General features: G+C 43.6%; 1 protein-coding gene across 1 annotated transcript in view; it reads right to left on the reverse strand.

The window, feature by feature from the left end:
• ADAM12 (ADAM metallopeptidase domain 12) overlaps positions 1 to 8,354 on the reverse strand; it is a 121,059-nt gene extending 112,705 nt beyond the window's left edge. The window contains exons 1-2 of the mRNA XM_026042442.1: positions 8,234 to 8,354; positions 7,756 to 7,829 (exon numbers count right to left, since the gene is read on the reverse strand). Of these exons, the coding sequence (XP_025898227.1) occupies positions 7,756 to 7,829; positions 8,234 to 8,314 (155 nt within the window). The 5' untranslated portion in view covers positions 8,315 to 8,354. The remainder of the gene's footprint in view (positions 1 to 7,755; positions 7,830 to 8,233) is intronic.
• Positions 8,355 to 13,715: the final 5,361 nt, after the last annotated feature.

The following is a 13,715-nucleotide window of genomic DNA, read 5'->3' on the forward strand; positions in this document are numbered from 1 at the left end:
GTGTATTGACATTTCTGCCAGGTCAGCTCTAGCCCTGTTGCCTTCACCTCCTTCCCCCACCAGGTAGCCGCAGTTCCTGAAGGAGGCTCACAGGCGACTTGCTTACCCCCGTGGACTGCAGTTCAAACAGGTGCTACATAACGACAGCGAATTGGCATATAGGCTGCATATCTTAATAAAATAGAGGCCCTTTGGGGAAGCTGTAGGGTTTCCTCCCTGCTCACAGCTGTGCACCTGGTGCTGCCGCGGCCAGGGAGGGAGCTGAGTGGATGCTGCTCCTGGCACGCAAGAATAAATTGGGTTTTACAAAACTCAGGTGTCTACAAACACTACTGTATCACTGAATGTGGGTCCATTACTCCACATCAGTGAAAGCCGGCAATAACGACGTTGCTTGGAAGGACAAGTGCATTCAGTCGTTCCTCTTTGAGCTGTGTATCCCCAGGAAACTCCTGCAGGCAGACGCACCTCGACAGGCAGACCAGAAACATGAAATGCTCCCCCAGATTGGCAGCTCCCTGATGAGAAGGTCTGCAGCGAGGACAGGGACACGTGTGCAGGAAGCCAGGCTGGTCTCCTGGTGCCATGGGTGCTCTGCAGAGCCCCTGCCCTGGAGAGGGGCCACGAGCCCGAACTGTTCCCTTGGATTCCTTCATTTCCAAGGGCAACATAAAATAACAGGGAATGCTTGTACTTCAGTGCATTCTGTCCTTTCTAACCCTATAAACCCTAAAAAAAATAAACAAAAAAGAAAGAGGAAGAAATTGAACTGCGAAAACTAAAGCAAAGTAAATAGCTGGCATCCTTCCCTGTAAAATTTGCAAGGCGACACCATTCAGTTCCTTCTGCAAATCCTTCTGGAGAGGCTAAAGTCCCTCGGAACCGAGTGTGTGCCAGGGAAATGGCACTAGATGCAGAAAGATGAGAAATTCTAGAGATGCTGGACTTACTGTAATGTATGTGCTCCCACTCCAAGATATAGAACCCCTGGGACTGAGCATCAAAAATGAAATTATCTAATAGAAAATTCATTAAAAGCAAGTTCAGCCTCAGTTTTGAAAAAGAAACTCCTTTACAGTCCTCCTTGCCTGTCTGAAGCCAGAAAGCAATACCACAAGTGGATGAAAGCAGAAGTGAAAAGCAGGAGAAGCTGCTTGGTTTGGCCTGGTATCTTTACGTGTGAAAAAGAGACCAAACATCATGGGCATGGGATGCTGCAGAGAAAAAAAAAAAAAAAAATCAATGTTTCACCTTGGTTGTGATTGAAACATCACTCGCTTTTGTTGAAAAAAAACTAAAAAGAACCCAACAAACCCGAAAAATCTGCCTGAGCGTCTGGTCCACAGCAAGGGACAGAGCACATAGCAGTCACTGGGAGACGACAAGATTTACAAAAAGATGCAAAAAGATGCTTTTCTCTCTGCTGTCTTTCCTAATTATTTTGCAGTCACAGATCGTCATATTTTGCCTGTTTTATTATCATCATGATCAACACTGACTCCAGACAGCCCACAGGAGAGAGGGACTATATACATACGTACATACATACATTCCTGCTGCCTTCTTATAGCCAGCTCTCCTCCCTGACCTCTCCACTGAGCAGAGCTGCAGTGAAAGGCTGAAAACCTCACGTTCTGCAGGACAAAGTGAGGTTCAAATATAGTTCTGAAAATATAATATCCCTCTACTGCAATATAAGTAGGGATCAAAAGCTAGAGCACACAATTCTTATGAAATTTATTGCACCAACAAATACATTTTCCTCTCCAATATTTTTAGGTATCTAACCGGCAGGTACCGCTCTAGGGTTGCTCTGACACTGCGCAAGTGACACCTTGTCTTGCAGGGGTTCGAAGCTGTCAGCCCTGGATCCTGGCATTTGCAGGAAAACACACCAGCAGAGAAAGCAGGACCTGCACTGCCTGTCAGACTATACATTCTGCCTGCCATAGGAACAAGTTTTGTAATTCTGCCATAAATTTGGGTAGATTGAACTGCGCCATGCCTCAGTTTTTCCACCTGGGAAAGGGGATCCTTCTGCCAGTACAAGCCAAGGACGCAGGGCTGGGGCAGAGGCAGCACGTGGGCTAGACCCCACATTCTGCATGGGACACCCAGGGAATCGGGGGCACTGTCGAGGGTAGTGTCCTAGGACAGTGTTTTCCCCGGATGGCAGTGAAAACGTTCACAGCAACACACAGCTCCACAACAACGTGGTAAATGCTGCCAAATGCAACCAAAAAGGCAGCCCCAGGCACACGATGCGGCCTTGTGTTGCTGCTACCAACCTGAACTACTCCTCACTTGGTTGCACACTCAGTTACTGTGCAGCCTTCTCACTGCTAGGAGCTTCCTCATCGCTCCATGCACTTTAATATTCACCCATAGGCTGGCTAGAGGTGTCCGGAGACTCATCTATGGAAGCAGCGTGTGGCAACTTTTTTCTTATGGAAATCCTGATGCATGGAAAAATATCATTTTGCAAAATCCAGCCACTGCTGAATTACAGGTGTTGGAAAGTCTTAAAACTGCAAGCAGGAATATCATTTTGATTCCTCATAAAAATCAAAAAAAGAATTGACATAATCTTTCAAATTTTCCTAAAATATAATGTTTAAGTGCAAACATGCACTTAATTTCAGCCCAACTCCAAAATGCTAAAAAAGCTAAATCATGCGTACCAGCAATTTAGTCAGTTATGCTTTTGAGCTATCTACTGCATAAAACTGCCTATCATCTAATGCAAGATATTTATGAACTTTATTGAAAAATTGGTGTTTGCAGTAGCTTCTCCAACCAGCCGGACCACCCCTGTGTTATTGCACTTTTCCACAGTGGCTGAATCTTCCTCCGTCCAGTGTAGTACTAAATGCTGATTGCAGGGATGGAAGGGAAAAAATTCCGAGCCCCATGAAAATGAGACTTTTACCCCGATTAAAGTGCAGCCCCAACTGTCAGCTCATGCAGACACGCTGCAGTGCAGCTGCTGGCTCCGCTGCTTGCAGATAAAACAGTCAGGGTTGCTGGTTTTTGGCTGTTATTGCACAGAATGACAAACCCAAGTACGTTCTGAGAGGTCCTGTTTCTCTAGCTAGTATTTGTTTGTTTAGATTTGTTTCCTCTGTCTGTATTTCAAGCCACTGATTGCATACAAGTAGGTTGATTCATTAGCAAATTTGGTCAGCTATTTTCTTTGGCAAGGGAAATGGGCTGTTTCCCTGCTAAATTAATGCAGCCAGAATGGCTTTTTTTTTTTTAAACCAAAAGAGAACACCAAAGGTTCCTGAACGCTAAATTCTCCTTAGAAACAGGTCACATCAGCCCCTCAAATTAAAACGGGCCGAGTTAAAGCTTTACGGAGAGAGCTAGCGGGTCAGAAACGCGCAGGCTGCACCCCGAACGTGAGCGATTCCCCCCGAAATGGGCCGTTACTCCCATGAGAAGGACGGTCTGGGACCCACCAAGGGCTGCCCCAGGACGAGGCCGCCCTCCCTCCCTAACGCCCCCCGCGTGCCCTCCACCTCGCTCAAGTTTCCGTCTTTATCAGCTCGCGCGTGCGAGGAACCCAGAACCGATCTCTAACATCTGCTCCATTTTTGTCATTCATAACCATGACCTTTGTCAACAAGTCACCTGAGCGTGAAATTAACTTCGAAAATAAGTAATTCCGCTGACTTCACCTGGATTACTCACACGCTTAAAGTTAAAAGAATGCTTAAGTTTTGTGCTGTATACGGAGCTATTTCTGACACTGTAAAATGTTTCCTCTTGCAGAGCAGCAGCGAGTAGTCACATCCCCCTCTGCTCTCAAATGCAGATTTCATCTTAGCAGGGTTGTGTTTCAGTTACACTTTCTTAAATCTATCTGTTTTCCTGTCTTAAGCCTATTTTTTCTGGAGCCACATGCTGCAGTCAGCCTTAAAGGAGGTTGCACGTGCAAACACGTGTGACCTTGCACAACAGAAACCTCCTCACAGTTATTAATGTCATGTAAAACAGTAAAATCAGCTGCTCTGAAGGGTGGTTTATTTTGCACTTCATAGATGATTTGCTGATTCTGGAAAACCTCTCCAAATGACAAGTGTTTCTAAAAAGTGTAAGGTACAACAGAATTTAAGGTTCTCAAGAGGGCAATCACATAAAGAAACTAAATCATACGAAGATATATGCTTGAAGAAGTGCTCACTGGTAGGTTTGCTAAGACTGAAAACTGAATTGACTGCAAATAAATCCTTTTTTTTTTTTTTTTTTTACAGTTACAGATGTGCAATGCCTTAAAACTGATCACTGAAATATTTAATGTACACGTTCACAAACTTAAAAGCTTAAAAAAAAGGGACTTAAACATTAAGATATGAACTTAGGTACCCATAAACCTTCCAGAACAAACTATACCACGTTGTCCTAAAAACGAACACGTCTTGCTGATTCTAAAAATCAGAACACACCAAACTGACATTACATATTTCCATAGATAACAGATGGTTTAACACATCGGTCCCCACTTGGGGTTGCCTAATGCATCTGAATCATGTTTTGAAATATAACTCCAGTTTTGGAAAATCTCTAAGGTTTTCAGTAAATGGATTTTAATGCCGAGGCTACTCAAAGCAGCTGTTTCTACTAAGTATGGAAAATTATATCCTTTTTTTTTGCATGACCCAATGCAGAAGTTACGTAATTTGGGGGTCCACTGTACCTCCATCCCCACCACTTCATTCTCCAAAGAATAAAATGCTCTATGTGAAAGTACAGTTAACTAAGAGCACACACGTATCAGAGCCTCTTATCTATTGTCACTGATTCCTCAAGAAAAAGCTGTGTGTTCAGCACAGCTACTTCTACCTCAAGCAGCTGCTCCCACGCTCAGGCTTCCAAGAGGGGTTTTCTTGTCTTTTTTGGTTTGTTCTAAACTTTAGGATTCACCAGTTCAGTGGCAATACCTGTGTGAAGCATTTGCAATCCTGATTTCACGAATGGAAGCAATAAAAAAAGATATCATAAAGCAAGCAAAAATGTGGTGGGGCAGAGAATGAGCTGTAATTAGAACGAGCAATTAGGGAGAGGATGCAAGGTGCTCAGCCATTGCTTCCCAAGAAATCATATAACGGGAGGTATCCCGTTAAGGCAGAGAGGCCCCCGGTGTCCCCTGTGTTGGTCCGGCCACCACAGGGACACGTAATGCAGATCCAGCACAAACCCAACAACTGCAACACAGCTCCCGTGCTTCCACAACCAGAGCCAGCAATGCTAACCAGAGAGAAGGGAGAAACAACCTGACAAAACTGCACCAAAATTTCTGTGTGGTTTGAGATCTCTGAGCTGCCGTATGTGTTTAACTCCCAACGCAGACAAAGCCGATTTTAGCACTGTACAATAATACCTAGAAACTCCTGTAAAAATTAGAAGCGTCTTGTTTTTGGCACTATACGTAAGTGTGCTAGAACAAAAATCTTCTTGTAGATACTCCATCAGAGAGATAAGTAAACTGGAAAAGAAAAATTGGCAAATATGATATTATTTAAGAAGCAAGGCTCAACCTCTCAAAATGTTATCAGTCAAACAGGTCCAGATTCTCATCTCGTTAATTTATGATCCTTTCATAACATACTTATTTTTTAAAAAGAGATTGAGATTGCATCTTAGAGTTCTATAAATCCAACAGTTTATTGCAGGTGCAAGCGAGTTTAATATGTTCAGCAGTGTCTGTATAGCAGTTTTATGTTCTTTTAATCTCTGACATGGAATGCAAATAGCTTCCTCCATTGCCGCATACTCCGCATTCCTGAAGGAAGGCACACCCTTTGACAGAGATTAAGGGAATATAAAGTTAAATCCACGCTTTCTAAATGAATTAAACCCTCCTCTGGTTGTGACAGATGATTGAAACAGAGCAGCCCATGCATGTGGCATCGGCGCTTTGCTTCAAGGACCAGAAAGGAGCAACGAAGAATCCCTGAAAACACCATCAAGAAGGGTCACGATTTGAGGCTGATGCTGAATGACCAAGCGAGCTGGATCCTGTGTCACAGCCGGGTGATGTTAGAGTCCTCCAGATGGCTGGTAATAAAAATTGTTTTGTTGTTTTGCTGTAAAGAGGAGCCCCCCCATGTTCCTCTGAAGTTCTCCATCCCCAGCCTCACATGAACACTTCTCCTCTGGATGCTGCTCTCAACTGCACCTTCCCTCCCCATAACTTACCACGCAGAGCTGCGCTGTTCGTGTCCTTGGTCTCTCTGTTCCCACAGAAAGCACCTCTGCTGCTTTCATCCCACCAGCAGGGAAGCCTACAGAGCCACAGTGCTCTTGGCTGACGCTTTATGGGAGATTCTCCCCTAGGATGTGAGTGCTCTTTGGCTTTCCCCGACAAGCAGCATGTCGCTGCCTTGATGCCTGCTCCCAAGCCATGTGCTTGGCTGAATGAGTGCTCTTGAGACACTCACAGGCAAAAGCTGCCCGACAGCCGAGAGGGTCAATTAAGACTTCAGTGAGATCCCCTGCTCAGGATTCATTTCTGCATGGTCTGCACCTGGGTACTGAGCTGGCAAGCAGTTCAGCAGGGCCCCGCCGAACTTCAGGGCTTACAGGTGAACTTCTCCCCAAGCTGCTGCTCCCGTGTCATCAACCTGTCAGATTTGCTCTCTGTAGCTGAAGGATGCGGGGAGGAGAGCGAACACGTCCATACAACCCTGCGTTTCTACAAGTAACGCAACAGGTTAAAACAGAAACTTTTCACTACTCAAAACAGAAAATTGTCACTATTCAACAAGCTCTGCTCAAGGACAACCACAGAGGGCTTTGCATGTGGGCTGGGGGACGGCTACCCTATCCCAAGCTCCTGATTTGGTGAATCCAACTGAATTAGCAGAGGCCTAGACCGATGCCTCTGCTCGAGGAGCACAGTGAGCTGGGAAGAAGCTCTGCTGGCGACAGGCAAAGAGCCCGGGACGCTCTGGGTGCTCGGGTGGGACGCGGGTCTCCTCCTGGGCCCACGCTGGAGGACGTGGCCGCCCACGCGGGCGGCTCACGCTGGGCGGGCAGCAGCCCCGCGCACAGGCAGCCCTGGAGGCCGCAGCATCTGCCCGAGGCCTCGGCCCAGTGGCGGCCCGGCTCTGAAGGCTGCCCGGCACAGACGGAGTGGTCCGGAGCCCTCAGAGTGCATGGAAGAAGAGGCAATATTTGCAGGAGAAACAAGGGCTCAGGCTCTGCTTTAATCCATGAGCTCACCAATAATGCCAACACCACCCCATGAGCTCCCTGCCGACACATGCACAGGGCTGGACACATTCTCAGAGCTCCCCTGGGGACGTCCAGGGGGTTAAGCCCAAGTGCTTGACCCTGAGCAGGCACCGACTGCTGCTGTGCGGAGGCGACCCCGGGCAGCAGGGCATGCCTGGGGCGAGGAGCCCTCCAAAAGCACACCAAAGTGTGTGGGATTTTCCACGTTACTGTAGATAAAAGGCATTGCTGCAGGAAAGAAGGACAAACTCACACCAAACAGAAGCAAAGATGACAAGACAACACTGAGTGGTGATATTTCTGCTTCTGATACCATGTAAGTGTATATAAGGATTTGTTCTATAAGCAGACTTCAAATACAAGCGATTAAAACAGGAATAAAACACTCCTGTTAGGGGCCTGTTCTGTAAGCATTGGGTAGCAGACTGGGCGCAGGTTACTTCAAAATTATTGATTGCAGTAATTTTAACCCCTCCCTAAAAACCTGTGTTATAAACATGCAACAAATGCACTTACTCATTTCGCTCCAGACTGATGACCAGATGTTCACTCTCAGCTTGTATGGCAACCTGCAGCAGTGCTGGGTGGCTCTGAAAGAAGAAACAGAGCTGATTGAGCCCAGCTTGAGCGCGGTCCTTGGGCAGCCTCCCCTGCTGTGAGCCGCCCGGATCCCCCTGCCCGCCCGGAGCGCAACCAGCTGCCTCTGCTGCAGAGTCAGGACCAAGCAGTCCCTTGGAGCAATCACATCACATTCCCCTGAGCTTAACCGTGCTAAATACCTTGCATGCAGAAATGCACATGCAACACAGATCTAGAACCGTCATGGAAGCTAACCAGGAAGCACAGCGATGCCAAATTAGTTCTTTTCTAGAAATAGAAAATGTTTTAACATGCATTTTGCAACTTCACATGGGAAATACTTAGGTTTTAGCAAATAAATAAATAAATAAAATAAATAAATGGCATTGAAGCACTTAGAAATATAGTCAATAACCTTCTTTGTTATTCCGTGGATCTTTGCGAGGACAATGCAGCAAGTTTGCAAGTATGTAGGAGAATTTTCTAACCAAGACATCAGCAGCAGAGCACAGGGAAGTCCCAGGCCCTCGAGCAGTCAGTGGGAGCAGCAACCAGGACATCCCAGTTTCACTGCCAACACTAACATGTGTGGCTGTGTGCATCCTTATCTAGCCATTCCCCCTCACTAGCACAATGCTTCTGCTTGATTGCAAGGATCTACAGCTGGATTTGCTGTTTTCTGCAAGGTGAGGTAGGTCTATGGCAGGAGAGGTGGGAGCTCAAGGCCTCGCTTGCTGGCAGAGCCAGCACACCTGGATGAGCTCTGCAGAGCTCAACTTTGAGTGAGAAAACACCATTTCCAATACGCTCATTACTGTTAATCCACAAGTCTGAACTCACGCATACCCTAAGACTGTCCACACTCAACTTGTGTTTCATTAAACTAACTCACTGAATTGCTAGAAGTAGCTCCTTGTTCTGAAGTCCTGACAATAGCTCAATAAAACAGTTGCTTCCCTATGCACTCTGTACACTTTTTGCAAGATTTAGCCCAGGCAATCGTGGCACTGCAGCACTCTGATTTTAGGACTGTAGTATTTAACTGATTTATTCAGAAATGTGTCTAAATTTGTGATTGCTAAAGCAGGGACCTGAGGGAAACTTGGTCCTTGCGACTGTCAGAGCATCCTACCTATGAAGTGAGATGATTGTGAAATGATTAGGCAAATGGTAAATGTTTATTAAAAAGTGAAATTACGAGTAGAATGTTGTAGACTAAACAAAATGGTAGTTTTGTTATAATAAAAAATACCTGACAACTTCCCAGTGCTCTCGAGCAATATTAGGCACAGATTGCGGCTCAGGATTGCTTTCTTTGAGCATCCTGCCCCACTGCTCGTGCAAAAACAAATGTGTTCCCTCCTTCCCGCTCTAAAGAGCAACAATGAAATTCTGCATCTCTGTGAACTTTGCGGAAACTGGATCCCACTAGAATGCCAAGTAAATGCCTCAGAGTGTCCTTGGTATTCAGCAAACACATGGGAGTCATTCATTGGATGAATATTTAGACGCAATTGTGATTACCACTCTAATATTATTGCTTTGGCTCCAAAACCCATGATGATATGCATATTATGCAGTTTTGAGAAAATAAAATACAATTAACTACAGTATAATGCAGTAAATAAAGATATTCCAGTAGCACAAATGGATTCTTCTCCACTGAAGGCCCCCTCTAAAAATGCAGATGAAAAATATGTTTATTCATGAGTTTACTGTGCTACTTATTTGACAGTCAGTTGATGTTAGCAAATTCTTTTTTTTAAAAAAAAGAAGGTATAAAATGAAACAGACTGTTACAAAGCCAAAATCATCACTCAGAATTGCTAAAACGGAAACGTTCCCATTACAGAGAGCGGCGCTGCACCCGGTGAGGATGGAGACCTGGGCTCCGATTCTGGCTTCAGCCGAGATTTTCCTTTCAAGGAAGTGGCTCCTTCCCCTGCTTGCTGTCTGGGAGAAGGAAGGGATGAAACTATTATTTTTTTTTCTTAGTTTTTCTTATTTGGTCTGACAGTCATAAGGATGAATGCAGCAAGAATTACGAGCTGTCTAGGGGGGTATGGCTTATAACTACCTAAAGCAGATATGTTTCTAATGTGAAAAAAGAACCAGAGACCATTTGAAAAGGGGCTGTTTGTCTGTTTTCCTTTTCTAGGTATACACTTGTGAAATGAGCTCCAATATTTTTATTTTGCTTTTCTGCAGTGGGAGCGAACACTCTCTAAAGTGTTTGCTCAGGTCTGCTGCAAGACCTTAAAAACTCATTTTGACTCTCCGAAAGCAAAATAATACTCTCTCCTCAAGAGCAGTATTTTCAAAACTGAGTTGCAAAACCAAACACGATTTACTCTAAATACACAGATTACATCGCTGCTTTACATTTTCTGTTTAGAATAATCAAAAAGCACCTTGTGATGGCAGGTAGTCTCCTGCTCAAAACCGTTTGTTGAAAGCCTTTCTTAGGAACTACAGGGGTGGAGATTAAACAATTTCCATGTTGTTGTGACCATTTATTCCACATATAATGTCTTTAAAATTACAAAATATGGATCTGAAAGTAACCTTATTAAAATAGCATTATTCACACCTTTAAAATGAAAAAAACATGAATTTAAAATTAACCTTATTAAAATAGCATTATTCACACCATAATAAATACTTCAGGACTTTCAGGATGTTACCACCTTCTCTTCCTCTACAGAATTATGCTCTTTAGTCCTTTTTAGTTGGAAACTTCAATTTTCTGCTTTTTCTGGCAGAAAGTTTTCTGCAGCATGAGACAAGTTTTCATCAATGCACACAAATTATTACTTGACATCATAAGAGGTGGAACTGACTTCAAAATGATTGAAGCATTAGTCTCCTTAATTTCCCCCTTTTATTTAGAACATTTGCATTCAAACCTACACGTAATTATATCATGGGAGAGAGAAAGGTGTTTGTGCCCATCAGTTTGCCCCTTGCTTGCTAAGTGGTGTCAGCTGGGTAGAACTGGCATTAGCGAAGAATCAGCTCGATAATTTGAAAAAAAAAAATGAGTGAAACATAATAAGCCATGAATCTTTAGTTAAGGCCGAGCAAAAATTTTGTCTGATAAGTTGCATTTAAACAAATAAAGCGTTTCTTGAACAACAAGAACCCGGTGAGACTGGAGAATATTTTTGATAGTAACATATCAAAGGAGGAAGAAGGAGACTCTGCACAACCAACTCTGTGAGCCAACTGGCCGAGAATTCACTTGTTTTCTTACAATGGAATTAAAATCAATATGTTCAGTTTTAACCTGCTGAAGGAGATTTATGGCTACTAGATTTATTGCAGTCCCCTAACGCAAATGACTCACAAACACAAGGATAATATTGTACCAGACTGAAGCACAAACTAATGAGAAAACAACATCTATTCCATTACAGAAAAAAAAGCTTGAGCTTCAAAAATTACATAAGTCCAACCGAATAAAAGCAGTTGCAAGTTGTGATGGTATCCATCATGGCTGGATATTTTTGTTAGCAGCAGTTTACTTGAAATTACTCTCTCAAGCTGAGAAATTTTTCCCTTGGCCATACCACACCTTTAATTTTTCTTTTCCATTTCAGTTGAAACCTCCACCAAACGTTTGAGGCTGGCAGGGACCTCCAGAGATCATCTCATGCAACCCCCTGACCCAGCAGGGTCACCAACATGGGGTGCTCAGGGCCACGTCCAGTTGGGTTGTGAATGTCTCCACAGAGAGAGACTCAGCCTCTCAGTCAACCCGTTCCAGTGCTCGACCATCCTTAGAGTAAACAAATGTCTTCCTGTGTTTAAATGGGTTTTCATGTACTTGTGTGCACACCCATTGCCTCCTGTCCTTGCACTGGGTACACTCCGTCCCATTGCTCAGGTTAATAATGAAGATGTTGAACAGCACTGGTCCCACTACCAACCCCTTGGGATACACTAGTACAATGGACTTCATGCTGGTTGAGACACCAAGGATCCACCACAGAAAACTGACCCCACCTAAGCCAAGTGGCTGCTCTCAACCTTTTCGAGCTCCATTTACCTTTTCTACCTCTTTCCTGCAGCTTTCCTCTGCAAATTGGACACAGCAACGCTTCCCAGCCTCCTAACTTGGCTGCCTAAAATCAGGGATGAGCAAATTGGCACCTTTCTTCGGTGGCGACATCAAAACATCACCAGAATACTGCCCCAAACCCACCAGTAAATAAAGCTTTTTTCCTTAGCTGCACAGGTTTAGTCACATTAGTATGGGTACGGTCTCAGCTGTAGATTCTGAACTTCTCTGTATTTTCGCTGGGCTGATTTCTGATTATATTGACATAATAGGCACACACAGATAAAGAGAAATATAGCTTTTTTGCATGAAATTCTAATAGCTGTTTCTCTGGAGCAGATTTGTTCACCTGGGTGGACTGCCCATTCTGGAATTTCAATACAAAGCGGATGCCACAGAGCATAGTGTTCTGCACAGTAATCTCTGAGCAAGGATTAATCACTGCTGGATCATCTCTTCCTTTAGGCTGTGGATTTGGCACCTCCTCTGATCACACCGTACTTTTAGCTTTCCCCATGATACTAACTCTTGAGACGGGGAGAGGATACTTTGAATCATTTCTCATTGCATCAGAATAGAGAAAACTGATTATGTGGCTGGTCCTGATGTTTATGACTACAGCTTCCTCACTACAAAGAAAAAATAGAGGATTTTATCAGATTAAGATGAATGAGTTAACTAGTATATCCAACTCTAAAAATTATTCTAGCATTTTTGTAACAAAAATAAAATACAAGAAAGACTACGGAAGGAACGTAAATAAAGTAAAAGCAGAGACATAAATTCATTTGGACAGACAAATGCATTTTCAACAGTTCAAAGCCAGTATTTGAGAACAGAGATCAGTATCAAAAGAGATGATTTTGCTTCTCTGGTTTCAAGAGTTATGGATTGCAATTAGTTGCATACAAGAAGCCTGTTGACATTCAGCACGGACTAAAAATGAAAAACACAACAAAACTGCAGATTGTCACATTTAATAATTAATTGTCTGGGCTTTAAATCAAAGTAAGAGAAATTCTATTGTCAGTAACAGACATAGGAGAATAGGCTTTGGAGGCCAGCCTTGCACAAAGCTCGTCAGACATGCGCATTATTCTATCAGACCATAGCTACCCAAGTACAATTTTCCCAATTTTCCCAAAAAAGTATATGCAAGACGTGTCATTTATACCAGTCACCTACAGAAAACCCTGCCTGGCTTTGTCATGTATGTATGTAGTCATGCATAGTAGCTTGACACAGCATTATATGAGGTGTTAAATTGCAGAAGCAAATTACTATTTGCTTATAGAAACAGCAGAATAGGGAAAGAGACACATTCAGACAAACCAGAATGTGTTTCCAAAAGTTCAGTGTCTATTTAAAGTAAGTACATATCTCATTTATCACCTCAGCAATAGATTTCTTAGGGGAATATTTGCTCCTTGTAGAATCACAGCAAAAACTGTCAGGGACCTCAAGGCATTTAATCCATCCCCCAGCAAAGGGCAGGAATGATAGGAGCTTGTCTAGCCCATTTTAAGAAACCTCCAATAAACATTACCTGTTCTTAAAAACTACTACAGTCTCCAGCAGCAATTGGTTTCAGTGATTAAGTATCCTTACCAATAGAAGGGTTTTCCTAAGGTCTAACATGAATCTCCCTTATTGAAGTTTATATCAGTTATTTCTTTCAGTATTCCTGTTGGATAAAAACACTAATAAATTATCTCTCTATTAGGATCAACCCTTTACATGCCAGAATTTGTCTCTCCTTTAGTCAGGAAACCAACTCTAATTCAAGGCCACACACTGAGATACCACAAGCAGATCAGGATACCACGAAGGCTGAGAC

This window comes from Nothoprocta perdicaria, unplaced genomic scaffold (genome assembly GCF_003342845.1).
Source record: "Nothoprocta perdicaria isolate Ctin4 unplaced genomic scaffold, notPer1 scaffold_301, whole genome shotgun sequence".
In the NCBI taxonomy this organism is placed as follows: domain Eukaryota; kingdom Metazoa; phylum Chordata; class Aves; order Tinamiformes; family Tinamidae; genus Nothoprocta; species Nothoprocta perdicaria.